The sequence below is a fragment of the Hyaena hyaena genome, unplaced genomic scaffold, assembly GCF_003009895.1.
Source record: "Hyaena hyaena isolate Hyena2069 unplaced genomic scaffold, ASM300989v1 scaffold_113, whole genome shotgun sequence".
Taxonomy (NCBI): Eukaryota; Metazoa; Chordata; class Mammalia; order Carnivora; family Hyaenidae; genus Hyaena; species Hyaena hyaena.
Window position 1 is genome coordinate 2,960,569 of NW_024080745.1, and position 26,486 is coordinate 2,987,054.

Below are 26,486 nucleotides of genomic sequence, written 5' to 3' on the forward strand. Positions count from 1 at the left end.
GCGGAGCTCGAACCCACGTACCGCGAGATCATGACCTAAGCAAAAGTCGGACGCTTAACCGACTAAGCCACCCAGGCACCCTCCCACCCTTAATTTCTTTTTTGAGGAAAAAACAAATTGGGCAACACCTCCAAGGCCCCATCAACCTTTATCAATATTCCTCGTTTTAATGATTACCATTAGAGAGAAGGGATTGGTCAATTTTGAACATAAGATTCCTTATTTGTGAGACAGGAGGCTCCTTAACACAGGGTTATTATAGCAATGTGAGCAGAGTACTAACACATAGTAAGAAAGTAATAATACTAACCTCTAGCTCCAGTTTAAGCATCTAAGATTTTCTTGAGATATATAGTGATATTTCATAAATATCAATAAGGGCCACTCTGATGGCAATCTCTATATTCACTCCTTAGCTCCTTTGCACAAAACCTCTTGTTGACCTATTGACTATAATTCAATTAGTAGAAGAAAGAGAAGCTTAAGTACAAATTATGACTTCAAAACAAGTTGTTTATCAAGGCCTATTAAAGAACATTCATCTACTGTGGTATAATTCAATCAGCCAAAGTTATCCGGTAGAGAGCTTGTCAAACAAACAAACAAAAAAGATTTACAAAAGTCTAATGTGTTTGGAAAAGAATATCATCTATCTGTTTCCAGATACCATTTGAACTGTTTGAATTCAAATAATGTTAAGTGGCCTGTGGCCTGTTGATACTAAGAAAGAAAGAAAACTATAATCTGAAAACAGATGCTGTGTCTCAAACCAGGTCAACAAGAACATAGCACTACAGTTAGCAGCTAATACGGTCACCAGCTTTAACCACAGTAGGTTTTAAAAGAACTGAATAATATAATGGATTGATCTACCCAGGAAAGTTCTCAGGTCTCTTCTTCAGCATAATATTGCTTGCTGTTAAAGTATCATCTGATCTGCTAATCCATGACAAAGCCCATTAAAGATCCCCAGACTCTGGGATTTTCACAAATTTCTTATGTAGAAATTCCAGTGAAAAGGCTGTTGGAGAAACTGGTCTGGATTCTGGAATATGCTCCATTCTGTATTTTTCTATGTATGGTGCAGCTACTTCCCAAACCTGAGAAGGACAAAACAAAGTCAAAATGTTGAGGACACTGTTCTCACGTGCCATTGAACATCAACTTCATTGGACCAAAACATTTATAGCTGACTAAACACATAGTGGCTGTTTCCTTGCTTTTGTTCTAAGCCATTTGACATATGATCTGTGTCTATTGCCCTTTGATTGCATTAACAGCTTTTAAAATACAAAGTCTGAAACCTTTCTATTAGCAATAATCGCACCTTGGATAAACCTCATTGGCTATGAGACTGCCACTGCGCAAAGCTAGTCTGAAACCTTTCTGGAGTTACCACAAAGGTTTTCAGCTGCTTATTCTTCTGAAGCAAAACAAGCCAACAAACACACAAAGCCTAGAGAATTCAGTGTGGACAGCATTCAGGAAAGTTGCTCAAAGATAGGACCATGTGTTTTCTAAAACAAGTTTTAAGTAAGGCAGTGGATTTCCTCATTTGCCAGATTTCCATGCTGAACGTGCTCTACTCCTTACACCCTTGCTACTCAGTGGATGACTCATGGATCAGCGGCGGCAGCATCTGGGAGAAGATCCCTCGGAGAGTCACATGCACATCACAGTTGGAGAAGCAGTGCTTCAGACTCTTGTTTATACCTCCACCCACTAAACGATTCTCTTTCAAGCATAATGTCTCCTTAAGTTAAGGTCCTGTTTTTGGTTTATAGTGGCTTTTTATCAGTTTGCTGCTAACAACAAAGGAGCATTTCCTATTCTTTTGTATTACCTTAAAAAATGTATTCTTTCAAAGGCTAACTTCCTTGAAAAGATACGTGCATCCATGTTCAACTGTAGCATTATTTACAAATAGCCAAGACATGGAAGCAACCTAAGTGTCCACAGACAGATGTATATAACAACTCCATCCAGTCTTAAGAGTTGACTTGAGTTAAGGTAACACACTTCTTGCTTGCTTGCAAGGCCCTCCTTGATCTGTAACAGAATTGATTTATTTCCTTTGAGATTTGCCAACCATTGGCCTTGGGGAATGAAGGATCAAGAACTTTCCTGGGCTGCAGAGACCAGCAAGTATGTTTGAAGGCACCTTGGCTTTCCAACCAGCCCAGCAATATTTTAGTAAAGTGTTTTTCTTTTTTAAGATCGCACAAGTAACTTTACTGACCTCCCTTTGCACATCTGTAGATCTTGCCCTCCTTTGCAGAAGAACAAAGTACTCTTGCACAATCTCTGGGTACCAAGAAACCAGACATCCTTGCGCAGCTCCCCTGCTCCCCTGGGCACCAAGAAACTAGAACTTCTTCCACAACCTCTAAGCACTGAGATAACTCTGTAGCTGACATCATTGAGTCTGTGTGTAAGTAAGAAATGTCATAGATCACTGCACTGCCTTTACTGATTAACCCCCTTTAAAGATCTCTGGGCCAGGTAGAAACCTGGGAGTTGGCTTTTGGACCAGAGTCTACTTCTCCCCAGGTGGCCAGCCTCCTGAATAAAGCTCATATTCCTTTCTAATCAAAACTCGTCTCTTGAGTATTGGCCTTTCAAGCGATGGACAGCCGAGCTTGGTTTTCAGTAACAGATAAATGGATAGAGACAGTGTGGTGTGTTTGTGGGTGTATTAATCGTCCATAAAAAAGAAAGGACTCTTGGCATTTGTGACAACATGGATAGACTGTGAGAGCAGTATACTAAGTGAAATGAATCACAGAAAGACAAATAATGTAGGATCTCACTTACATGTGGAATCTAAATATCAGCCACAACAACAGAAACTGAGCTCATAGAATAGATTGGTGGCTGCCAAAGTTGGGGGGGTAGAGGGTGAGCAATATGGGTAAAGGGGGTCAAAAGGTACAAACCTCCAATTATAAAATAAATATGTGCTGGGGGATATAGTATACAACATGGTGACTATAGTTAATAATATTATATTATATATTTGAAAGTTACTCAGAGATTAGATCTTAAAAGTTCTCCTCATAAGAAGAAACTGTAATTATGTATGGTGACAGATGTTTATTAGATTTATTATGGTGATCATTTTGCAATATATACAAATATTAAGCCATTATGTTATGCTCCTGAAATGAATATAATGTTATATGTCAGTTATATTTCAATGAATAAATAAAAAGGCTAACCTCTCTCATTTACCTCTCTACAAGCACCAAAGTTGGCAGCAGGCAGGGGGCATCCCCTCAAAGGATGTAGAGCACACTTAGAAATGACGGATATGAAGATCAAAGGGAAAAATCATTCCCCAAGAGCAGAGCAATGGTTCCAGGGGAAATCAAGAAATTCTAGAGAACATGATACTCACAAATTATTACAAAAGCCTTAAAGAACTTTAAACAATATATTTAAAAAATGAGTCAGCCTGTGAGGCATCTGTCTCTATCAGAGAAATTTCTAGTCAATGAAGCCAGAGGAAATAAGCAGTAAAGAGAACCCATAGTATCTTACTCAAGGTGATAATAGGGTGGGACATACCACAGCAGTAGACAGACCTAAAGACCTTTGAAGTAAAAACCTGGGACTTCGTTTTCTCTTCAGGTCTATTTAGTCATTGGACCAGTTGGAGGTGGTGGTGATAGCATCACAGAAAGAGAATGTACTTTTGAATGAAAGAGAATGTTCTTGGTTAAGGGGATCCATGAAACTTTCATATCATTTTCTCCCCGTGAATACCTGTCCCAAACTCCATTTAAAATTATATCAGTTTATAATCGTTAGATATTCAATGTTTGGGTACAACATGGGACACTTAAGAGGTTATCAGATAGCTTTTTCGTGGCCTTGGAAGTTGCATAAATTCCTTTTTGTTCATATTCAAGGCATAAACAAGAAACAAAAGAATAAAACAATATTTCTTCACTCTCTACTCCTGCTTTGCTCTCCCATAATGATCCAAAACTAAGAAGTAAGCCAAGTGGCCAACTTGCCTTCTGTTCCAGGAGCAGCCTGTGTGCTGCCTCGATGTCTGGGGCCATGAAGCGATCTTTTATCCAGGGCCTACAAAGAAAGCACATCAAATCACCAGCCAAACATTAACCACTGCTGGGTTCACAGATCTGAAACTATGTCATCGACCTGTTTGACTTTACCTTACAACAGAGCGCACCAGGTCATATACTTTTTCCAGAGGAGTGGTTGTTCTCAGGGGGCGTAGAAACTCTATGCCCTGGCAGGCTGCCAGAAGTTCGATGGCCAGCACTACGACAAGAAAGGTGGAGGGTATGGATGGTTAAAGCCTAACTTCATGCTCGGGAGACATAACTCACAAGGAAGTTGACACTGTTAGCCAACTAAGAGATGGTTGGTTCTCTGTCTAGTGGTAGAATAAAGCTGCTTTGGTATTTGGTTACCATCTTAAATTTGCTTTTCTAATCTATTGGCTGTATCTTTAATGTTGAGAAGGAAAGCATTATCCTGGTAAATGTCTTAGTCCCTCCCTTCCTCCTTATCTGATCAAGATGGATGACACCTTTGTCCGATTTCTACCTTTGCATAAATTTCAATTTATTTTCAGTCTTGCTATTTTTTTGGCTTGAAATATCTGGCAATAGACTTTCATTAAAGGATTGAAGGAGACAGTGAATGAGAAAATGAGTTTTTTGTTGTTCTGGGACTAATTCTATAATGCTCATTTCAAACCTTCAAACTCAAAAGCTCCCAGGCCCATTAAAACTGAAATTCTAGGGGAACCTCACTTGGTTAAGCTTCCCAACTTCAGCTCAGGTCATGATCTCATGGTTTGTGAGTTCGAGTCCCACATCGGGCTCTGGGCTAACAGCTCAGATCCTCGAGCCTGCCTCAGATTATGTGTCTCCCTCTCTCTGTCCCTCTTCTGGTCCCATTCTGTCTTTCTCTCTTACAAAAATAAATATTAAATATTTTCTTAAGTGAAATTCTAGAAATTGATATTTTGCCAACTTTAGGTTTCTTGATAAAACAATTCTTAAATAGGTTTTTCCTACTTAAGAACTTATTAAATGTACCATACCTTGTGATCGACTTTAATATTGACATCTAAGTTTCTCTACACTTGGATTCCATTATTTGCCAAGAAAAAAATAGTTTAGAAGCATAAAGTTGATCAAACCATTTAAGTGGTTAACTGAAATGGAGTATTGAAAATATTTGACTTTTTGTCTTAGAATTTATGAATCACATCACAAACTCTGGTGAGTACAGACAAGTCACAATTGGAGAGGATGAAGTAAAACAATCTATTTTGGACCTGGAAGAAACTTTACATCTTCTAGTCTAGTCGCCTCACTTCATATGTAAGGTATTGGAAAATTTGAGAAGTTGAACCGGGCTGGACAGGGAAGGCATCTGAGGTGAAATCTGAGCAGCTACAAAAGTAGAGTGAAGAAGCGAAGCGTGTGAAGTCCTTGGGGAACAATGTTGCAGGCAGAGAGACCAGCAAGGACACAGGCGCTGAGGGTACTGGCAGGTACAAGAATAACACTGTGCCTCCAGGGTAGAGAAGGGAAAGGAGACAGGTGCCAGAGAGAGCTAGAAGCCAGATAATGCATGATCTTTGGGGGCCACAGGGAGGGGGCTGGATTTTGTTTTGAGTACGATGAAGCACCTTGGCAAATTTGAGCAGGAACATGGTGTGATCAAAACTGCATTTTAAGAAGTTCATCTGGATTATTGTATGTGGTGACTGTGGAAGAACTGTAGTAAATTCAAGGAGACATCAGTCAAAAGTAGATGATGGCACCTTGATTTGCTGTCTTTTGATGATAAGTTTAATTTGCTAAAAATTGGATAGAAGATCTGATCTGGACAGGAGTCGGATAAGGGTGACTCCTTAGCCTTTTGGCCCATGTTCAATGGGGAGACCATCTCAAGGAAGAACATTAGGAACAACACACTCTGGTAGGCAGTTAATAACAAGTGTTGGTGAGGATGTGGAAAATTCAGAACTCTCACACACTGCTGGTAGGAATGTAACATGGTACGGCCACTTTGGAAAACAGTCTGGCAGTTCCTCAAAAAGATGAACATAAGTTACCATATGACTTGGCAATTCCACCCTAGAGAAATGAAAACATAGGTCTTCATAAAAACTTGTACACAAATGTCTGTAGCAGCATTATTCATATTAGGCAAAAGGTGGACAAAACCCAAACATCTCTCAACTGATGAATGGATAAACAAAATGTGGTAAATCCACAAAATGGAATATGTGGCCATAAAAAGGAATGAAGTACTAATACATGCTACAACATGGATGAGCCCTGAACACATTATAGTGACTGAAAGAAGCCAGATACAAAAGGCCATATACTGTGTGACATTTACATGAAATGTCCAGAATAGGCAAATCCATAGAGAGAGAAAGTACATTAGTGGGTGCATAAGCCTGTGGACAGGGTAGGAGAATAGGAGAGTGATAGGTAAAGGGTACAAGGTTTCTTTCTGAGGTGATGAAAATGTTCTAAAATTTGTGGTAGTGATTGCACAATTCTGTGAATATACTAGTAACAACTCAAGTGTACAATTTAAATGGGTGATTGTATGGTATGTAAATTATATCTCAATACAGCTGTTAAAAAGAATACTCAGCTCTCCCACATTTATCTTAAAATACCATAGTCTTTGCTTATCTGCTGTTTCGCTTTCCACAGTTTGGGTTGCCGTAATCAACTACGGTCTGGAAGCAGGTGATCCTGATGATTCGTCAGATTCCTCTTTCTGACGAATCATCAGGTCAATAGTAGCCTAACGCTGCGTCACAACGCCTGCGACATTCACCTCACTTCATCTCGTCCGTAGGCGTTTTATCACCTCACATAGTGACAAGAAAGGGTGAGTACAGTAAGATATTTTGAGAGGGTTCACATTCACACAACTTTTATTTCAATATATTGTTATGATTATTCTATTTTATTGTTCTTGTTACTATCTTACTGTGCCTAATTTATAAAATAACGTTATCATAGGTATGTGTGTACAGGAAAAAACACGGTATACATAGGAATTGGTACCACCCGTGGTGTCAGGCATCCACTCGTGGTCCTGGAACGTTTCCCCGGGGGTAACGGGGAGTTACTGTAGTGATCAGAGAGAGGGGGAGATACAGACTCTGAAACAGGCTCCAGGCTCTGAGCTGGCAGTCAGCACAGAGCCCGACGCGGGGCTCGAACCCACGAACCGCGAGATCATGACCTAAGTGAAAGTCGGACGCTTAACCGACTAAGCCACCCAGGCGCCCCGGTAATCCCTTTTTAAAAAAACAAAACAAAACAAGGGCACCTGAGGGCTCTGCCCGTTGAAAAATGTGTTCATATTTAAGGGATAAAGAATGCAGGACGGAAATAATATGATGAGGTTTGTTTGAAAATAACTTGAGAACGGAAAAAGAAAAAATGAAGCAAATGTTCTGTTGAGTCGAGTGAGGTATAAATAAGGGCTCTCGGTACTAATCTCTTCTCTTCTGAATATATTTTAAATTGTTTGAAAAATAAAGCCAACCAATAAACCTGCTAGGTCAGCAGGTGTGGTACATAATTTTCAGCGAGCATCAGCATCACCTGGAAGACTTGTTAAGCCAGATTGTTCTGTTCCCTCCCTAGAGTTTCTACTTTAGTAGGTCTTGGGAGGGCCCTAAGAATCTGCCTTTCTCACAGGTTCCTGGGTGATGCTGATGCTCCCTATTTTGAGGCTCACAGATGTAGTAGTTAATCAGAGAGGCTTGCTTGCCGTCCCACAATGGCTGGGTTTACCTTGCTCCACGTGCTCGATGACCCGAAGTGCCTTCCTTGCTGCCCATCCTCCCATGGAGACATGGTCCTCTGTGGCAGCGCTGGTGGAGAGAGAGTCCACCGACGAGGGGTGGCACAGAGCCTTGTTCTCAGAAACTGCAAGAGGCCGTGCAAGTTAAATATGCTTCTAATAGGAAAAATTGCCATGTTGGCTTCTCCCTGTGCCCAACGTCATGGAGTATCCTCTCCAGGATCTCTGGGTTGTTATCCAAGTGCCAGATGGTCCAAAATTATTTTGGGAAATGGAAGCAGGTTGGGTTTGTATCAAAGTGAGAAGAACTTGGAGTCAATAGTGAATTCTGAGATAAGACCAGATGGGAATCTTAATATTACAAACCCCAGTTGAAAACAGGAAACATTTAGCACGCTAGGGAGACTAGGAAAAAAAAGACATGATGGTCTTTTCTGCATTCTCAAGAACAACTGACTGGTAGTGTCACCAGAGGAGGCATTGGAACTCAGGGTTGTATTTGGGGATGGAGACTGGACCCACAGATCTTGAGTAAGGACATTTTACAGTTCAGACTGTTCAGTGATGATATAAGTGAAGCTGGGTTGAAGCAAGGGCTTCATGACTGCCTGAGATAACTTGGGGAGGTGGATGAAATCCCAGTGATGGCCTAGATTGGTGGCTCCCAAACTGTATTGTGCGTTATGACTCCCTTCATCTTGTCAAAATGCAGATGTTGAGTTTTGAGTGCTGCTGAGAGTCTGCTGTGCTAATAAGCTCCAGCTGATGGCTGGATTTTTGGCTCGAAGACAACACTGTTAGTATGGAGGGCCTAGATTACAGAGCTCCTTCCCAGCTCCGGAAGCCAGGGAAGGCCAAACTCAAGTTTTCTCCCCTGCATTTTTGACCCTGAGAGTGGCTGGGTGAGACTTCAGTGGTTACCTGAGGTAATCTAGCTACATGAACTAAGGTGTCAGCTCATCCTGGTCTGCCCAGGGCTTGCAAGGTTTCAGCACTTCAAGGCCCAGGTCCTGTGACCCTAGATGGATAAGCAGGCTGTGGTGAGGCTCTTTCAGAAAGAGAAGTTTCATGTCCCCCAAAAAGAAAACTACCCATTTCATTATAAAGAAAGCAAGTTGAGCAACTTCAGTAGGCAGTTTAGGGAAGCCAGACACATTCAAATGTAGCTTTCTGAAGTCCCTAATGTTTTCTAGAAATCAACTACAACCTCCCTATGTTAATGTAAGAAGCCACTACCCTTTAAGGGAGTATTTTAATAAGGGGGTTAAGTGAGCAAATAGAAGATCCTTGACAGAGGACACAATGAATTCAGGGACTATGTTGGTTTTGTTGAGTTTCCATGTGAGGCTTCGGTGAGGAAAGGGTTAGGAGTAATATTAATAGCAACTAATATTTATTTAGTGCTTAGAGACATGCCAGGCATAATCCTGAGGCCTAGTATGCATTAATTCATTTAACCCTCAAATTAGCCCATTAGGTAAATTTATCAGCCCCCATTTTACAGAAGAGTAAACCAAGGGTTAATAGGATTAAGAAACTTGCTCCATACCATACTCCTGGTAAATGGCAGAGTTGGGATTTGGACCCAGAGTCTATGCTCTTAACTAACCACACAATATCCTGCCTCTTGCATAGGTTTGCCAGAAAAAATACAGAATGCTCAATTAACTTTGACTTTCAGTTAAAAAAAACAAGTAATTTTTTAGTATAAGTATATCTCAAGTAATTCAAATCTAACTGGGCATCTTGCATTTCTATTTGGCAGCCATATTAGGATTTTGTACTCATTAAAATGAGATCTGCATTGATGGAAGTCAGAGCATAGATTTTAGAACAAAAGTGCCTGGGTTTGAATTCAGTTCTACTTACTAGCTGTTCAATGTTGGGTAAGTCACCTAACTTCTCAGATCTTTGGGTATTCATCTATACAATGGGGGTAATAATAGTGCCTGCCTCACAGTATTGTTGTGATCATGAAGTGAGTAAATATAAATGAAGCCCTTAGCAGGTCCTTTGTACCAGGCCCTATTCTGATGTGTTACTTACAGTTTTAATTCAGAAATCAGTGACACTGACCCTCAGTTCTCATAGAGGGCATCTTGCTTCTTATAAGCATTTTTGCATATTGTAATCACATCCTTATGTTCTTAGGTGTCAGTATATCTAATGGAATGTATCCAACGTTTAATCATTCAGGTCAGTTCATGTTTCACCTTAATTACACATATCTTTGCCTTTTTCCTTCTGACAGTCTCCAAATTGTGATTTCAGGAAAAAGCTACAAACATGACATTTGTATGTGATGTTAAATTGCTTCCTACAGAGAAATTGTGGAAACCTCAGTATTTACAAGCTCATTAGGGTATTATTCTGTTTTAGTTTAACTTTGTTTAGATTTTATTTTATATATCTATTTTTTTTTCTAAAATAGGCTTCCTTGTGCATTTGAGTTGAGACAGGTAGGATGCAAATGAAGTGGGAGAAAACCTCATTCAAGGATAAATTTGACACTTTCAAATAAAAAGGACAGGCTTGCGTTCTGAGAAGCGGGCAGTGTTCTTACCGAGGGCTGCGGCCGTACAATGTGCAATCATGAATCCCGAGTTCAGACCCCCCTCAGCAACCAGGAAGGCAGGCAGCTCGCTGAGGGAGGGGTTACAGAGCCTTTCGATTCTTCTTTCACTAATAGCAGCAAGCTCATGAACTCCAATGGCCAAATAGTCCAGGGCCTGGAAAGAAGTGTTTCAATTCAGTTGAACTGAGCCTAAGTTGGAATCTGCTTTCAGTGTCAGGAGCAATTCTAAAAAGCTTACTTTGGCTGGGTATTCACCATGGAAGTTTCCTCCAGAAATAGTCTCGCCCCTACTGGCAAATACCATCTTTCAAAACAGGTTAAGGCTTGAATGTAACATTTGCTGATCACTGCAAGCACAGGTCTCCCCCGCTATCCGAAAGTAGAGTGTTCCTATGATAATCTTTTCTAAACCAAAATGGCATAAGTGAAGAAGTGCTTACCATTAATTTACGGGGAAAATTTTTTGAGGAGTCCCAGACCCTCAAAATAACCTCTTTTAGCTTTCTGATACCATAGGACACATCTTGCTAATGGATGAATAAAATAAATTAAGATAAGATAAAGCACAGATGTTCATATAGTTCAAAGCAATGGCAGCTTGACGCTGAGATGCTGGGTGTAGTTCCCAGGTAAGGAGCTCAGTGATACGACTGTCACCGCTTCAGATTTTTTTCAGTCAGTGAAAATGAGTACTAATGTAGGTCTTTCATACAAGCAAAGCGGCGTAATGCAAACTTTCAAAAAAGCAGGGGATACTTGCAGAACTCTTTCCAACCCACTAATTTGTAACACTGATAGCCCTTGTACAAATATGGGTGAGGGAAGGAGATTCTATGAGCCAGGTGTTGACCTAAAGGGACAAAAAACCAAAAACAAAACAAATATCCAGAACCTTAAAGATGAATCATGTACACCCAGTTGGGGGCCAAGGAAACATGGGACATGAAATTTTTTTTTCTTGAGATTAGAGATTCTCAAGCACCACAACCATAGTAATTTAGTGCTTAGTACCTTCCCTGAAAACAGTTTAGATCAACTAACCCACCCCCAATCACAGGCCCTTGTCTTTTCTCCATTTTCTGAATCCTTATAGCAAGTAATCTCTGCCCCTATTTACAACTTTGGCATGTTCTGTTGTTTTCCAGTTTGCTGGCTATCAGATTATAGCAATTCGAATTTAGCTCCAATAACATCTAGCAACTATGTAATAGGTGCTCTATATCTACAACAGAAAAATTCAGAAGACTATTCTCTTTCAAGTAACATCACTATTGTAGGAGAACTTTCAAATATTTCCTTATTGGAAATTCATCAGTAATTAAGAATCGTTATTGAGAAAGGAAAAGGCTTTTGGCTGAAACTTTTGCTGGGGTGAGTGGTAGGGTAAGGATTTAGTAAGGAATTATCCCTCTCCCATATCTAATAATTTAATGGCAATTCTTTGTTTTTTTGGTGTGTGTGTGTGTGTGTGTGTGTGTGTGTACGTATGTTTTGTTTTGTTTTTTACTCTATAAGATACCCTTTCAGGTCTAAATTATGTAAGTGTAGAAAGGATGCCTCTCCTCACAGTGCAAGAATTGACAGATGAGACAAGACTTCATAAAAATGCTAGTCCCTTTTGGGGAGTGAAATGTGTTGAGGTGAGTCGCTTGAAGTTTATTTAGTGTGGGTCTAACTTCACTGTAAAACAATCTGAGAGGACATAGAACACACATCCTCAAGTAAACTTGTCAGAGCAACCACACTAAAAGGATCGTGTGATGAAAGGGTCACAGCTGCTGTGAAACCTGTCTGGTAAGCTATGAACTGTGCTTTCAGGGTTGCTAACTCAGCACTTTGTCCAGTATTAGGAAATGAGGCAGACATAGGATAGAAAGGCATATATCCCTAAGGGTGGGGTGGTCTTTAAAGGCAATATTGCAGATCTCTGTGAAACTTTGCCATTGTGACTTCTAACTGATCACATCAACGTCTGGGGGAACTATACCATCAAAGAATATTCCAAAGCAAAAACAAGATGGCGCTAAGATACCCACACCATGAAGGAGAGAAGAGCTCCAACCTTGAAAAATGGAAGCATTCTTATTATTCTTTGTAGAAATATGGAAATACTAATTTGAGTAAAGTCCATGTCAAAAATAAAAACTTGAGATGAGGAAAGCCATAACTCTTTGATTGTGATTTTGGTAAGTGTTAACAAGCTGCCTTCTGTTTCATGCATCACAAGAACCAGGAAGGCTTGCATTAATGCCAACCTACCCAGGATCCCCACAGTCACATCTATGACCTGAGTTTTCATTCTTCTATCAGTGATCTCAGCAATGCGTTTTAGTGCAAAGGTTTTCATGAAACCTCTCAGCCAATGCTGGAAATCTGTCCATTAGCTTTTAACGAGTCCATTTGGAAAGCACAGCATGTTAGTCTCTGAAGTGAAATTAGGTCACAGACTTGCCCCTGCCACTCATCAGCTCTGAGGGTCCTCTGAACCTCAGGTACGAAGTCTATGAAATGGAGTAACATAACAGAGATGCTACCCAAAATGATCACTTTAGCATATCTAAAAATTACTAGCTGTATTTCTATAACTACAGTTTAGCAAGCAGTCAAAAGATACAGGATTATCTGTTGCACTGTTAAGTTCTGTGGTAATGATGTTCTTCACAAACGCTATTGTGTCATTTACCACACCATGGACCTAAAATACAAGATTAAATGAGTTAATACATTGAAAACATTGATAATGATGTCTGTCACAAAGGTCTGATATTCTTATTAGAATAGTAAGAATGTTTGTTTTTTTTTTTAAATGTTTATTTGTTTTGAGAGAGAGAGAGAGAGAATGAGCAGGGGAGGGGCAGAGCGAGAATGAAAGAGAATCTCAAGTAGGCTCCATGCTATCACCATGCTATCAGCATGGAGCCTGATGTGGGGCTCAAACTCATGAAGCATGAGATCATGATATGAGCTAAAATCAGGATTCGGGCACATAACCAACTGAGCCATGCCAGTGCCCCAAAGAGCAAGTATGTTTTAAACTGGAATTTATTTGTATTGTATGGCTAATTTAGCAATTCCTTTCCATAGATGATTTTGATCAACTAGCTAAATAGAACTTGCTATGTTAAAGGAAATAGGGTATTTATTCTAGGGAGGACTCTTTATTACACTACAAAATCTGGCATCAGATCAAATATTGTTTGATTCTTGAGATGTGTGTTAATCTCTTACTCAACTAATTGCCATTCATAAATGAGTTATAACATTTGCAATACCAGATGCCACATGCCCACTCAGGTCTTCTGCATTGTTTTAATCTAACGTTAAGCCTCACAAATTTATTTATGATGGTTTATATCTGCTTATTAAATGCAGATAAGGTAAAACCCTGATGTGCACTTGAATTTTGATTAGACTTTCCTCCAAACATCTCTGGAAGGCTGGTTCTTGCTCTAAAAGGGAGAACCAGTAAAATTCCATTAATGGTTAGGATGATGTTATTACTCAGAATTTTAAAAAGTTAGAGCACTAAACCAACACAGCAAGTTGTTTCTTGTGGTTCTGTACAAGGGAATTGAGCAAAGCAGTTCAAAAGGAAACAAACAGCTTAATACATAGAATGGGAACTAAAATAATTGGACAAAAGGAAGTATAACATACATAGAGGCAGTAAAGAAATTTGGATTATAATTGATGACTACATGACATTTTAACACTTATATCTTTTTCTATTCATCCCTCCCTGAACTGGAAAAAAAGAAAAGGCTTTTTGTCTGTTTACCTGTGGACAGCAGCGCAAGGTGTACGCATCTTGAACACGATCACAGAACCTGTGACTTTCTGTGGAAGGGACAGCAATTTTTTTCAAAGTTATCAGTTTTATTCCCCCCACAAAACACAAAACCAAATAAGCTTTCTCACATACACATGCCCAGACCTGCTATTTCAGAAGGGTGGTGATCCGAGTCCAAGAGTGACCGAAACCGAAAAGCAACTTCAATTTGTCCACGATGAGGGCGAACAGCATGAATGTCTAGAATTGACGGAGAACAAGTCTGAGCAATTCTTACATTAGAATGAACTACCATTGATGGTTCAGAACCGTCCATGGTGCTGACCAGAGCCCTCAAAATCCCAGGGGTTCTTAGCACCACTCACAGGTAGAAACTTGACTCCAAAAGCAAGATTTTCCTATTGACTGTATTCTTTCTACTTTACTTTTTAAAATTAAAAATAGTTTATTGTTAAGTTGGTTTCCATATAACACCCAGTGCTCATCCCCACAAGTGCCCTCCTCTATTCCCATCACCTCCCTCTTCCCCCCCACACCCATCAGTCCTCAGTTTGTTCTCAGCATTCAAGAGTCTCTCATGGTTTGCCTCCCTCCCTCTCCCCCACTATTTCCCCCCTTCTTCTCCCCCATGGTCCTCTGTTAAGTTCCTCCTAATCCTCCTATATGTGCAAACATGGTATTTGTCCTTCTCTGCCTGACTTATTTTTGCTCAGCATAACACCCTCAAGGTCCATCCAGGTTGCTACACATGGCCAGATTTCATTCTTTTGTATTCTTTCTACTTTAAATATCTGAGTGCAAACTATGTGTTAAGCCATCTGGGAATTCAACTCAGGACCCTGGGCCTACCCTCAAAGGTTTAGGCTCCTAATGAAAGGGACCTCCATACTGGCCAATTTTAGACAGTATTAAATCAGTTTTAGACACTTTTTCTGTCTTACTATATAGAATGGTGGGGAGTCTTTCAAATTCACTACTTTCCAGGTAAACTACAACTTCTATAGTTTTTCTATCTCAATTTTCTAATGGAGACCAACTTTAATCCTACTCTAATTCTAAAACACTGTGAACAGATTTCCAAGACAGTGCACAGTTTGATGGGAGTTGGGCCTGAGTGATCCAGAACTCTGGATGAATTCTAGAGTCAGCATCCATAAAATGTGGTCATTTTAACCGTCAAGTGTGGCATAACTTAGATGAAGCTGTAGCAGTATTGTGTATGCCATAGACACTTGGGTTTTCCCTTTTTCTCCTACCATGTACTCCCACCACTCATGTTTAAAGACTTGATCCAGCCCACCCAAGCACCTCTGAATGACTGAGTAACAACCAGATGGAGGAACCATGCTGACCAGTATCGAAGGCTTTGGTGGTGCCCTTCAGCACCTCAAGGGTCAGGGCTGCCACGATGTCAGCCTGACGTGCAATAGCACTGGCTCTCTCCACAGCTTCACAGCCAAGGGAGGTGATCATCTGTGTCCCGTTGATGAGTGCCAGACCCTTTGGAAAGAAAGAGAGAAGTTCCTTGCCATATTTATTGTAACCTGTGTACAAGTTGATTTCATATCTTTTGCATCCATAAGAGAAAAGTTAACCAGTCAGCTGAATGACATTTATTTATGTTTTCTAAAGTGCAGGGCAGTAATGCTTATTTAAGGACTTGAGGATTAAGTACTATCCTATGTGAAATTGTTAGTATAAACCACCCCCCCCAAAGTGTAATACGTGTTAAGTATCCCCATTCTCAAGACAATGGACCTTCAGTGTAGCTGCATATAAAGTCTTTAGCTCCTAATTAAGCAGCATTTCTTCTTTAACTTACCATTGTGACAAGACATCTTAAAACATTTCTGATCCAAGAGTCTTGGCTGAGAGCACCCTGAGGAATCTTGACTTATAGCATCCGTTAGGGATCCTTAGAGATCCTGGTTTGAACTTTGAATTAAGTAAGAGAACCCCTAAGCATTTGTGGCAGGAAGAATCTTTTAAATGCTTATGGATGAGTCCTTTCTTCAGTGGCAAAATTCTAACAAACATGAAAGCCACATTTATCTTAAGAAATCAGTGAGACTGACATTAAGGCTGAAAATAGTGTACGTTAAAATGAATACGTTTTCTTTGAATCTCCTTACCTCTTTTGGTTTCAAAACAACTGGTTTCAAACCATGAGCTTCCAAGACCTGCAGAATGATTAAAAAGATAAAAATGGGTATCAAATAAAATACCAGCCTTTTTCTAATTTCCTAAGGAATCAGTGAAATATCCTTAAGCCTAAAGATCTGTCTTATAAAAGAGTAGACCTCATGAATTGATTTTGTTCATCCACTCTGGTATATTCTCTAGTTCTGTTCTTTAATCTAAAAGCAGATTTATATCTCACATAATTGTTATACTTAAATCAGGGGCTTTAGTGTCTACAGAAGTAACCCTGAATTTTGGTTTTTAGGTCCTTTGTGTTCAGTTTCCACCTTAGTGATTCACTTTTTCTCCTGTGCTTCCTGAGCCCATGCTTACAGAGTAAGAGAATGTGAAATGGTCTAGGAGGAAGGAAGTAGGTAGGGTTTGCTAGAAAATGAGCACATAAAATACCAGGATAGCACAAAGGAAGGGCAAATAGCATTTGGAGGGAAAAGAACCAGGGTAGCAGAGAGGGAAGTTTCCCAGAGGACTTATCAGAGGAGTGAGTGAAGAAGAGAAGAATGAGCACATGCTGGTCACAGCACATCCCAGCTGTGGAACTAGGAACCTCTAGTTTCTGTAATCCCTCTAATAGGAGGGATTAGACCAACAAGATTCTTATAAACCAGTCTAAATTTAGACTTTATTCTAAGGACAATGGGAAGCGTTACAGGCTTGAGCCAGGATATGCTTGAATTTGCTGTGTTAAGGTGACTGGGAAAACTGTACAGAGAAATAGAGATCAGGCTGAGGAAAGAAAGGTGATCTGGAACCCGTACCCTCCTTAGGATTATCTGTTCCCTTAACTTCTTCCTTCCCCTGGGTCCTCTGCCCCTTTACTGGGGAACCTCTCAGCAATTGACCTGATATGACACTTCAGATAATTCTTTGGGCTGCTCTAAAGGAATTTGGAGATGGGTGGGGAAAACATTAAGGCTTTATCAAAAACAAGCCCTTCTGATTAGCCATTGGGGGGGCGGAGCTTAGAGGAAAATGGAGCCTGCTTTCCAGAGGTCATACAGCAATACTATGATCCACAGCGCTACACTGTGAGACTGTGAGTAAATTTGCAACAGTGCGTGATAGACACTGGAAGCATTTTAGCTGCAGAATAAATAGCTGGGATTAACACTGGCTGCTGTTCCTTTTCACCAAGGTGACCATCACGTCCAAAGGACCAGCATTAAAGTATGGAAGCTAAGAGCCTTACCTAGTTTGACTAATGGTGGCTACCTCATGGGGCTGTGGCAAGGATTCAGTGCTATAAAGTATGCGAGTGCAGCTGGTGTCCAGCCTAGGGCAATTACTGCAGATGTAGGTTGTTAAAGTCTTACGTATTTAGCATCAGCCCAGCCACTCTTTGGAGACCACATCTTCCCTTCTCCAATTAGCCCAAGAGCAAGATGAGAGAGTGGCGCAAGGTCTCCACTGGCACCAACGGTTCCTTTCTCTGGAACGTAGGGCAAGCAGGAGGCTGGGAGAGAAGTAGGCACCGGTTATTTCTGGCTACTTCATGTTGTCAGGGAGACCAACCTCCCCCAATAGGATCTAGTAACACTTTATGGCACAAATACCTGGGGAAAGACAGTTCCTGGAGCACAATTAATGCTTAATGAACCTGGGTGCACTGCTATTAAGAAAAAAGGCAGAGGGGAATAAGAGAGGATGGGTGGGAGAGAGCACCCTCCCCAATACTAAAAGGCCTTCCTTCCCTTATAAGACACTTTTAGTTTAGACTGTAAAGATATGTACTCTGAAAACTATAAAACATTGATGAAAGAAATGGAAGCCAACACAAATAATATATTTTGCGCTATGGAGTAGAAGAATTGATATTGTTAAAATGTCCACACTACCAAAGCAATCTACATGTTCAGTGCAATTTCTATCAAAGCATCACTGGCATTTTTCAATCCAAAAATTTGTATGGAACCACAAAAGATTCCAAATAGCCAAAGCAAACTTGAGGAAGAAGAACAAAGCTGGAGATATCACAATCTCAGATTTCAAGATACACATCACAGCTGTAGTAATCAAAATATATGGCACTGGCACAGAAATGGACAAACAGATCAATGGAACAGAATAGACAGCCCAGAAATAAATCTATGCCTATATGGTCAATAAATCAATGGCAAAGGAGATAAGAATATATAATGGGGAAGACAGTCTTGTCTGAGGCTGGGAAAACTAGTCCACTTTCTCACACCATACACAAAACTTAACACAAAATGGACTAAAGACCTAAATGTGAGACCTGAAACCATAAAACTCCTAGAAGGAAAACACAGGCAGTAATCACTTTGATATTGGTCTTAGCAACATTTTTCTAGATATGGCTCCTCAGGAAAGGGAAGCAAAAGCAAAAATAAACTACTGGGACTATATCAAAATTAGAAGTTTTACACAATGAAGGGAGCCATCAACAAAATGAAAAAGCAACCTACTGACTGTGCTGTGTTTGAAAATGATATGGCTGATAAAGGGTTAACACGCAAACTATATAAAGAACTTATACATCTCAACACCAGAAAAACCAAATAATCCAATTAAAAAGTGGGCAGAGGGCCTGAATAGCCATTTTTGTTTCAACGAAGACATACAGAAGGCCAACAGACACATAAAAAGATACTCAGTATTACTAATCATCAGGGAATGCAAATCAAAACCACAGCGAGCTATCACCTCACAACCTGGCAAAATGGCTAAAATAAACAACTCAGAAACAACAAATATTGGTGAGGATGTGGAGAAAAGGGAACCTCTGTGAGCTGCTAGTGGGAATGCAAACTGGTGCAGCCACTGGGGACAATGTACGGAATCTCCTCAAAAAATTAAAAACAGAACTACTACATGACGCAGCAATTGTACTACTGGGTATGTACCCAAAGGAAATGAAAACACTGATTTGAAAAGACATACACCACCCCTATGTTAACAGTAGCACTATTTGCAATAGTCAAGACATGGAAGCAGCCCAAATGTCCATTGATAGATGAATGGATAAAGAAGAGGTAGTATTTATATCCAATGGAATATTGCTCAGCCATAACAAATAATGAGACCCTGCCATTTGTGACATTGTAGATGGACTTAATGGGTATTATTAGTGGGTAATAAAATCAGTGAGACAGACATTACCAGTCCACTTATATGTGGAATCTAAAAAACAAAACAAAACAAAACCCGAAACAAACTCATAAATACAGAAAATAAATTGATGGTTGATGGGGGTGGGGGCATTGGGCAAAATGGGTGAAGGGGGTGGGAGATACAAGCTTCAATTTATGGAATGAATAAGGCATGAGGAGGAAAGGTACAGCATACGAAACTTTATTTTTTATAAGTTTAGGCTCTTTTCTAGGGACAATGGGAAGCATTACAGATTATAGCCAGGACATGCTAAGATTTGCTGTGTGAAGCTGGTTGGGGGGGGGGGAGGGACACTGTACATAGGGGACTAATACAGATCAGGCTGCATGGAAGAAAGGTGATCTGAAACCCATATCCCCATAAGGATTATCTATTCCTTTAAGTTTTTCCTCCTTCCTGGTCTTCTGCCCCTTTGCTTTTACTGTACATGTTCTAATCAGACCTAGAAATTTTTAGGGATTGTAACAATGTACCTAAAATTTCAAGAGTTAGCTGTTTTTCATTACAGCCTTGGTTCTGAGAACAAAAAGAAATGAACTAAGAGATTTTTGGGGCTTGGGCAGCTTAGTTGGTTAAGCATCCGACTTCAGCTCAGGTCATGATCTCATGGTTTGTGGGTTAGAGCCCCGCGTCGGGCTCTGTGCTGACAGCTTAGAGCCTGGAGCCTGTTTCAGATTCTGTGTCTCCCTCTCCCTCTGCCCCTCCCCTGCTCACACCCTCTCACACTCTCTCTCTCAAAAATAAATAAACATTAAAAAATTAAAAAGAATGAAGAGACTTTCATATAACCAAAGAGTATGTGCAGCTATTAAAACCTATTGGAGAAAAAAAATACCAAACAAAACACTATCAGAGATTGCCTGGAAACATGGAAATGTTTATGTTAGAAAAGTAATATAAAATGTTCTAGAAGGATAAGGCATACCAAAGTATTCACAGGGGTTCTCTGAGGAGGTAAGCGTAGACAACATAGTTCCTTTTTTCTATTTTTGCCCAGGTTCCTAGGCACCCAGCCTGCTACCTTACCACCACTTATAAGCAGACATGTACTATTTTGGAGAATATTCTCAGTACAAAAAAAAAAAAAGTCCTCTTTTTTCTAAAGCAAACGCAGACTCCTATAGCAGTGTGTTTTCCAACTGTAAATAATATTAATAGGATGAAGCAGTGTCATCCACAGGCCAGCTTCCAGATCTTAGTTCACCCAGGGAATTCTCAGAACTCTAGGGATCCAAAGGAGCCCTGGACTCACCCATAAAGCATAGGTAGGTTTATAGCCAAAGGTGTACTATCTGAGATTCCAGAGAAGACCAGAGTAGGAGTAGAGACTGGTGGTGGGATCATTACTGGTCTGCTCAGCAGAGCCATGTAGACCCATACATACCCCAAATACCTTCACCCCAAAGAGTTTCCCAAGCCTGTGCTGATCTATAATGTTTATCCTTATCTGTGAGAAGGGACAGTGGCCTTCTAAGTATTTCGAATCTTGTCTCCACATTGGAAGTTTTCTATCCTGAGATGTAAGACCCAAAGAGCTGAACTGTAGTGTACGCTGGCACGAGATGGCTTCCTGGTCCAAAGCAAGTCTTTGATCTCTTTATGCTTCTGTTCATATCTTTGCAAGAAGTTAAATTTCACTTATTTAAATCTGGGTATCCCACTATCTGGGGAGCATTAAGATGTCAGATTCCCGGGCACTAAACAGAGCTACTGAATTGGTCGTTGTGATAGACATCCAGGAACCATTGTGCTTTCCAGATGATTTGATGCAACTTCTCTAACCACATCTGGGCATCACTGACTTAAAGGTTCTTTCCAGCTCTGAGCTTTGAGCCAGACTTAAGGGGATTGTTCCAGACTTAAAGATGCCAAATACTAAGTGAAGGGTGATAAAGAGTTAGTCGAAGGTACACAGGAGTAAGCATTTCTGTCCCCACCCTTCTCCCCTCAGGTATTCTCCTTCTCACCAAGCCCCTTTCCATTCGTCTCCATTATTCTATATCATCTTGTCTCTCTTGGTCCTCACCATGCCATCAACCAAGTCTACCTGTGGTAAATGCCCAGCTTCAGTGGAGGGTCAGACTGGGGATCCATGGCTTTACCATTAAATACTTCGATAACTTGCTTGAGGGTCTCCAGGGAAATGCCACTGTATCCTTTGGCTAAGACATTGATCCTTAAAGCCAGGAGCATCCGACATCTCTCAGGGATCAGTGGTTTCCCAACACCTGTGAAACAGAATTGATGTTTTCTCCTAGAAATCTTTTCTACCTCCATCTCTCAAATCTTGTTTCATTTCAGTACAGTCTCCTACCACCTTTCTCTTCTTGACTCGGATAGTTGTACTGCTTTCCTTCCTGGTTGTCCTGTTTCTTAAAGTCCCATCTTCTAGAAAAACCTGAATCCCCAGTTTTGCCTTCTCAGTTCTCTTTTCCTAGAACGCTTCAGTGAGCCCCATACTCCCCAACACCCTTAGAGTAGCATCTAGCCTCCTCAGCACCAGCTCCCTTGCTGGTGGGACTGGATTCTTGATAGACTTTCCCATCTCAGCTCGTCCCGATCAACTCATTCCCTGAATTCCAGCCTTAATTTCATTCCCTGAATACACCTCTCTCTTGGCATGATAGTATACATGCTCCTGCCCCAACCCCATCTCTCCACCTTGTCCATTCCTTTTTCTTAGACTCAGCTGAAAGGTGGTCTTGTCTGATGCTTTCCTCTTTCCCTTCCTCCTGAAGCAGAACTGGCACTAGTTCTTGGAATGCATTAGCTATTCACGGCTGTTACAGGATGCCTCACTCTGTTTGGAATGATTTACCTGAAGAATGTGAACGTACTAGGTTGACCTGGAGCTCTCTGGAAGAGAAAGGGAAAACCTCTCTTAGATACCTCACAGTGAAAATGTTCCCTCGGGCGGGAAAATGAAGGGAAGAACAGTTGAATCTTTGGAGAGACAGAATAAGGCGCCGTGGTGCCATGGAAGGAAGCAGCAAGCCTGTGTTTTCAATGCCAACTCGTATACAAGTTAACAGGAGACTTATCCTCCTCATCTGGAAATTGGGGCAAATGTTAACTATTTCTCTTGTGGAAAGAAGTCTCAAGGATAGGGACAGGTAGCATGTGAATGCTTGTGTTTGCTAAGGAGGGTGGGAATCAGACTTACTCTAGCTTATTGACAGGAATTATAGTTCTGGCAAATTTCCCAAAACCTGTAGTGATACCGTAAACAACTACAACAAAAAAACAGACATTGAACAATTAGATGCAGGCCATTGTGTTAAGTCAATAAAAAGAATTGTATGACACAAAGAGAAAATGATACCAGTTTTTTCTTTTATGATGCTATCTATGACCTCTCTGGATTTTTGCACCTTCTTTTCAGCAACTGGGGTGAGCTAGGAAAACGTTGGTCAAAGCAGAGCATGTTGGAAACTTCCATACGCAGTGAAAAAGGTCAGAGGGCATCCTTCCCCACCCGCCCCCATACCTTTATTTTGTAGTGTCCTTTTCCCAAGTTGACCAGATCCTCTGTGGTCAGGCTGTCCCCATCTAAGGCGATGTACTGCACGAGAGAACCTCTATGAACCTGAGCAGCTTGGCCGCTTGAACAAGAGAGTAGGGAAGCCTCAAGCAAAACTACCTTTGGGCACTTGAGAGATTTTACCTCTGCTCTGACACATTCATGTCCTAGTTTAAACGACAGCTTGTTCAGGAGAAGGCGGAGTAAAGAAAGCTAGCAATGGAAGAGCATAATTGATGCATTTCCCTACTCCACAGGGCAGGATAAAGCCCTGTCCTGATAGTGTTCACTCACAGATTTTGCTGGCCCTACCCCTCTTTAAGTAAGGGGGGCTTAATTGTCTTTACAAACAGAGCATGGCTAGAAGCCTACCTTTTCAGGCTCCCGGTATTTGCTGTATCTGCAGCCGGGTAAAGGAGAACACTGGGTAGCGGGAACGCCCCGCCCCACTGGCCGGGGCAGCCCCCAGCCCAGACCCACCAGCCTGCAGGAAAGGATACAGGTAAACTCCTTCTGGTTGTGATGGAATGAAGTCTGGAGACATGGCATCCCCTTCTATAACTGAAACAAGAACGCAAGAGAGGCTCCTTACCGATAGATAGCAAAGGAGAGGCTCATTGTTGCCGGTAAACCAAGAAAGGGCTTTTCCCATGCCTCTGACTTCTACAGAAATGGCTGCTTTAAAACCACTTCAGAGGCCTTCAAGTTGCTCCGATTGTCTTTACAAAGAAGAGGCAAATGCTGAGATGCAGATATCAGGTGTGGACCCGGGTTTACACAGAAGCTCAAGATCTAATCCCCACCCTTACCCCTATCCCCACCCCCGGTTTAGTTTGTAGTAAATCTGAACCGCTTAGGCCACTGGCCGCAGGTCCGCTGAGGTGCTTCTGAAGGGCAGAAGGATCTTCACGATGGTTCTGTAACTGCAAGGGCATTGGTACTTCCTAGCGGCACGACCATGGATAAGCCACCTCGTTTCTGGGTCTGCTGCTTCATGCTAAAAGGGGGACGAGAATCCTATCCCGGGCACGTGTGGGAACCTAGGGCACAGCACATGCCCCTCCCACGGCCCTCGGGGTGGGGGAGCAGCGGCGAGGACGCTGGGACCTCCTTCCCAGGGGTGCGGGGACTGGGCCGCCGCCCTCCGGCCACTCACCCACTTCCACGAACTCGTTGTCCTCCAGGGCCACCTGAAGCGGGTCCTCGCTGTCCAGGAGGCCCAGGCCCTTGCACCGGCGCACGAGGAAGCGCACGTCGTCCACCGAGGCGAAGCCACCGTTGTCCGGCTTGTTCTTGATGTACCTCCTGACGGCCTCGCGGCCCAGCCAGCCCACGGTGAGCTGCGCGTCCCGGCAGGGCACGGCCAGCCATTCCCCGCGCACGTGCACCGTGTACCTGGGCATGACTCCGCGCGACTCTGCCTGCCCCTCGGCTCGGGCAGGAGCCTGGCGGAGACAGCTTTATCCGGGAGGGACTAGCTAGGTGTGGTCGGCGGGGAGGACGCAGGGAGACTTTCAGAACACGCCCCCTCTCCCGCCTTTACTCCTCTACGTGTTGGACAAATATTTATTGAGGGCTACACGGGGTTTCTGTGGATTTTCACAGCCGAATGAGAGGCGGGAGGGGGGATGCAGGCAGGCCAGTGGCCTGTGCAAGCGGGGCACAGCCCCATTGGCAGAAAGGCCCGGCTTCTGGCATGCTGGGGGTGCCAGTGCCGCTGGCACCTCCTGCAGTCTCTCTCTCAGGGTCCCGTATTTCTCCCTGCCCTGGCTTCTGTGTTCTCCTCCATCGAAGGCAGCCTGTAAACACTGTGTTCCTGTCTTTATCTAGAATTACTCAACTGTAAAATGCACCTTCTGGCCTACAGTGACACCACGGAGTGTGGCAATCTTCATTTTTTTTTTTTTTTGTTTATTGCACAAACATGTGTTGAGCAACTACCCCCTCCCACCACTAAGGTTTTCCAAACCTGTCCCTCCACGAAGGGAGACTGCAAAGGCCAGAGATCATTCTCACAACTGAAGGTCAGTCTGGATGAATGAGCTATCATGGGTGCGAGGTTAGCAGCTCAGACGGCCCACGGTGGGACTCTAGCTCCACTATTTATTAGCTTTGAGCAAGTAAATTATTAATTAGCCCCTGTTTCTTCTTCAGAGGGGAAGAAGAGCGAGCTACCTCACTGCTGTATTTGCAGTGTATACCTGGGATCAAATCTTGGCTTTGCCATTTGCTAGCGATGTGACCTCTAGGCAAGTTATTTGACTCCTCATGGTCTCAGTTTCTTCATCTCTAAGCTGGAGACAACGATTGTGCCTATTTCAAAGAGCTTTAGGGGGGATTAAATGATCTTGTGTATGTAAAGCCCTTAGCTCAGCACGTGGTAAATCGGAAATGGTACAGAAGTGTGTGTAATTACTATTATTTGGACTCTAATGCTCTGTATATCTATATTAACTTCTGAATGTTCTTGCATCTTGGATATCCCTAATCCAATAGGATATCCCTAATCCAATTAAGCATCTCCAACACAGTTAACTGCTCCCTGCATCTAATTCATTACCAGTGGATTAAAGAACTCCAAAGAGAATGAAAAAGGAATCAAAGAAATGTGGGCACTGTTTTAACTAAGCAGCATTTTAGTAATAAGCCAGTTTCTAGAGGTTTGATTACTGCAACAGAAAGATCCTGAAGCCCGTTTCCACTAAAACAGACTCGTGTTGGGAATAGAGACACAGTAGCTCACAGAAAACACCAACACCCCAAATTTTCTTTCCTCCAGAGCTTCCTGGGAAATGTTCAAATAAAGACGTACCGCTCCTTGGTTATTGAAGCTTGCACTTCGGCCATCCACATACTGACCGCACCCTGGAATTTGTACCACCTGAATTTGATGCACATAAGAAATCTTAAATTCCAGTACCCTACCTTCTGACCATGGCTTTCTAGCCTTCCAGCTCTCCCCTTACTTTAGTCATCTTTGCCCTTGGACCTGATACCTGGTTGGCTCCTCCTTCCTCCTTTCCTCCATTTCCCACCAGCTTCCTCATTTTCTTTCCTAGGATGCTGGTGTCCTAGTTGCTCACCTGGGCCACTCTTTCTTAAGCATTTTGAAATCCCTTTATCACCCTAAACCTATGCCAGCTCTGAGTTAAATTCAAACTCTTGGTCATCATAACAAACTGCTCTCTGTGTTCACCCTGGTGGAAGCCTGTGCTTCAGAAAATTCTGTGATGATGTACATCATGGCATTGTCCTTCTACTTGCCCCTCTCCCTCCGCAAGTTGCTAAAACATTCACCCACTTCTTGGGGCTCCTGGGTGGCTTAGTCGGTTAAGCGTCCGACTTTTGCTTAGGTCATGATCTTGCGTTCGTGGGTTCGAGCCCTGCGTCGGGCTCTGTGCTGACTGCCAGCTCAGAGCCTGGAGCCTGTTTCAGAGTCTGTG

General features: G+C 42.0%; 1 protein-coding gene and 1 long non-coding RNA gene across 2 annotated transcripts; one reads left to right on the forward strand and one right to left on the reverse strand.

The window, feature by feature from the left end:
* Positions 1-927: 927 nt before the first annotated feature.
* Positions 928-24,497, reverse strand: HAL (histidine ammonia-lyase). The gene is made up of 20 exons (XM_039236594.1): positions 24,200-24,497; positions 23,544-23,604; positions 23,416-23,443; positions 23,011-23,085; positions 22,846-22,918; positions 22,687-22,753; positions 22,342-22,379; positions 21,626-21,751; positions 17,705-17,844; positions 16,325-16,372; positions 15,545-15,692; positions 14,337-14,432; positions 14,181-14,239; positions 13,017-13,097; positions 10,641-10,706; positions 10,391-10,556; positions 7,818-7,952; positions 4,182-4,290; positions 4,020-4,089; positions 928-1,100 (listed from the first exon to the last, which is right to left on the reverse strand). The coding sequence occupies exons 1-20, from the start codon at positions 24,444-24,446 to the stop codon at positions 960-962; spliced, it is 1,974 nt and encodes a 657-aa protein (XP_039092525.1). The 5' UTR covers positions 24,447-24,497; the 3' UTR covers positions 928-959.
* Positions 24,314-24,949, forward strand: LOC120234651. Its single transcript, XR_005529152.1, has 2 exons — positions 24,314-24,378; positions 24,874-24,949. It is a non-coding gene; the product is annotated as an uncharacterized LOC120234651 (long non-coding RNA).
* Positions 24,950-26,486: the final 1,537 nt, after the last annotated feature.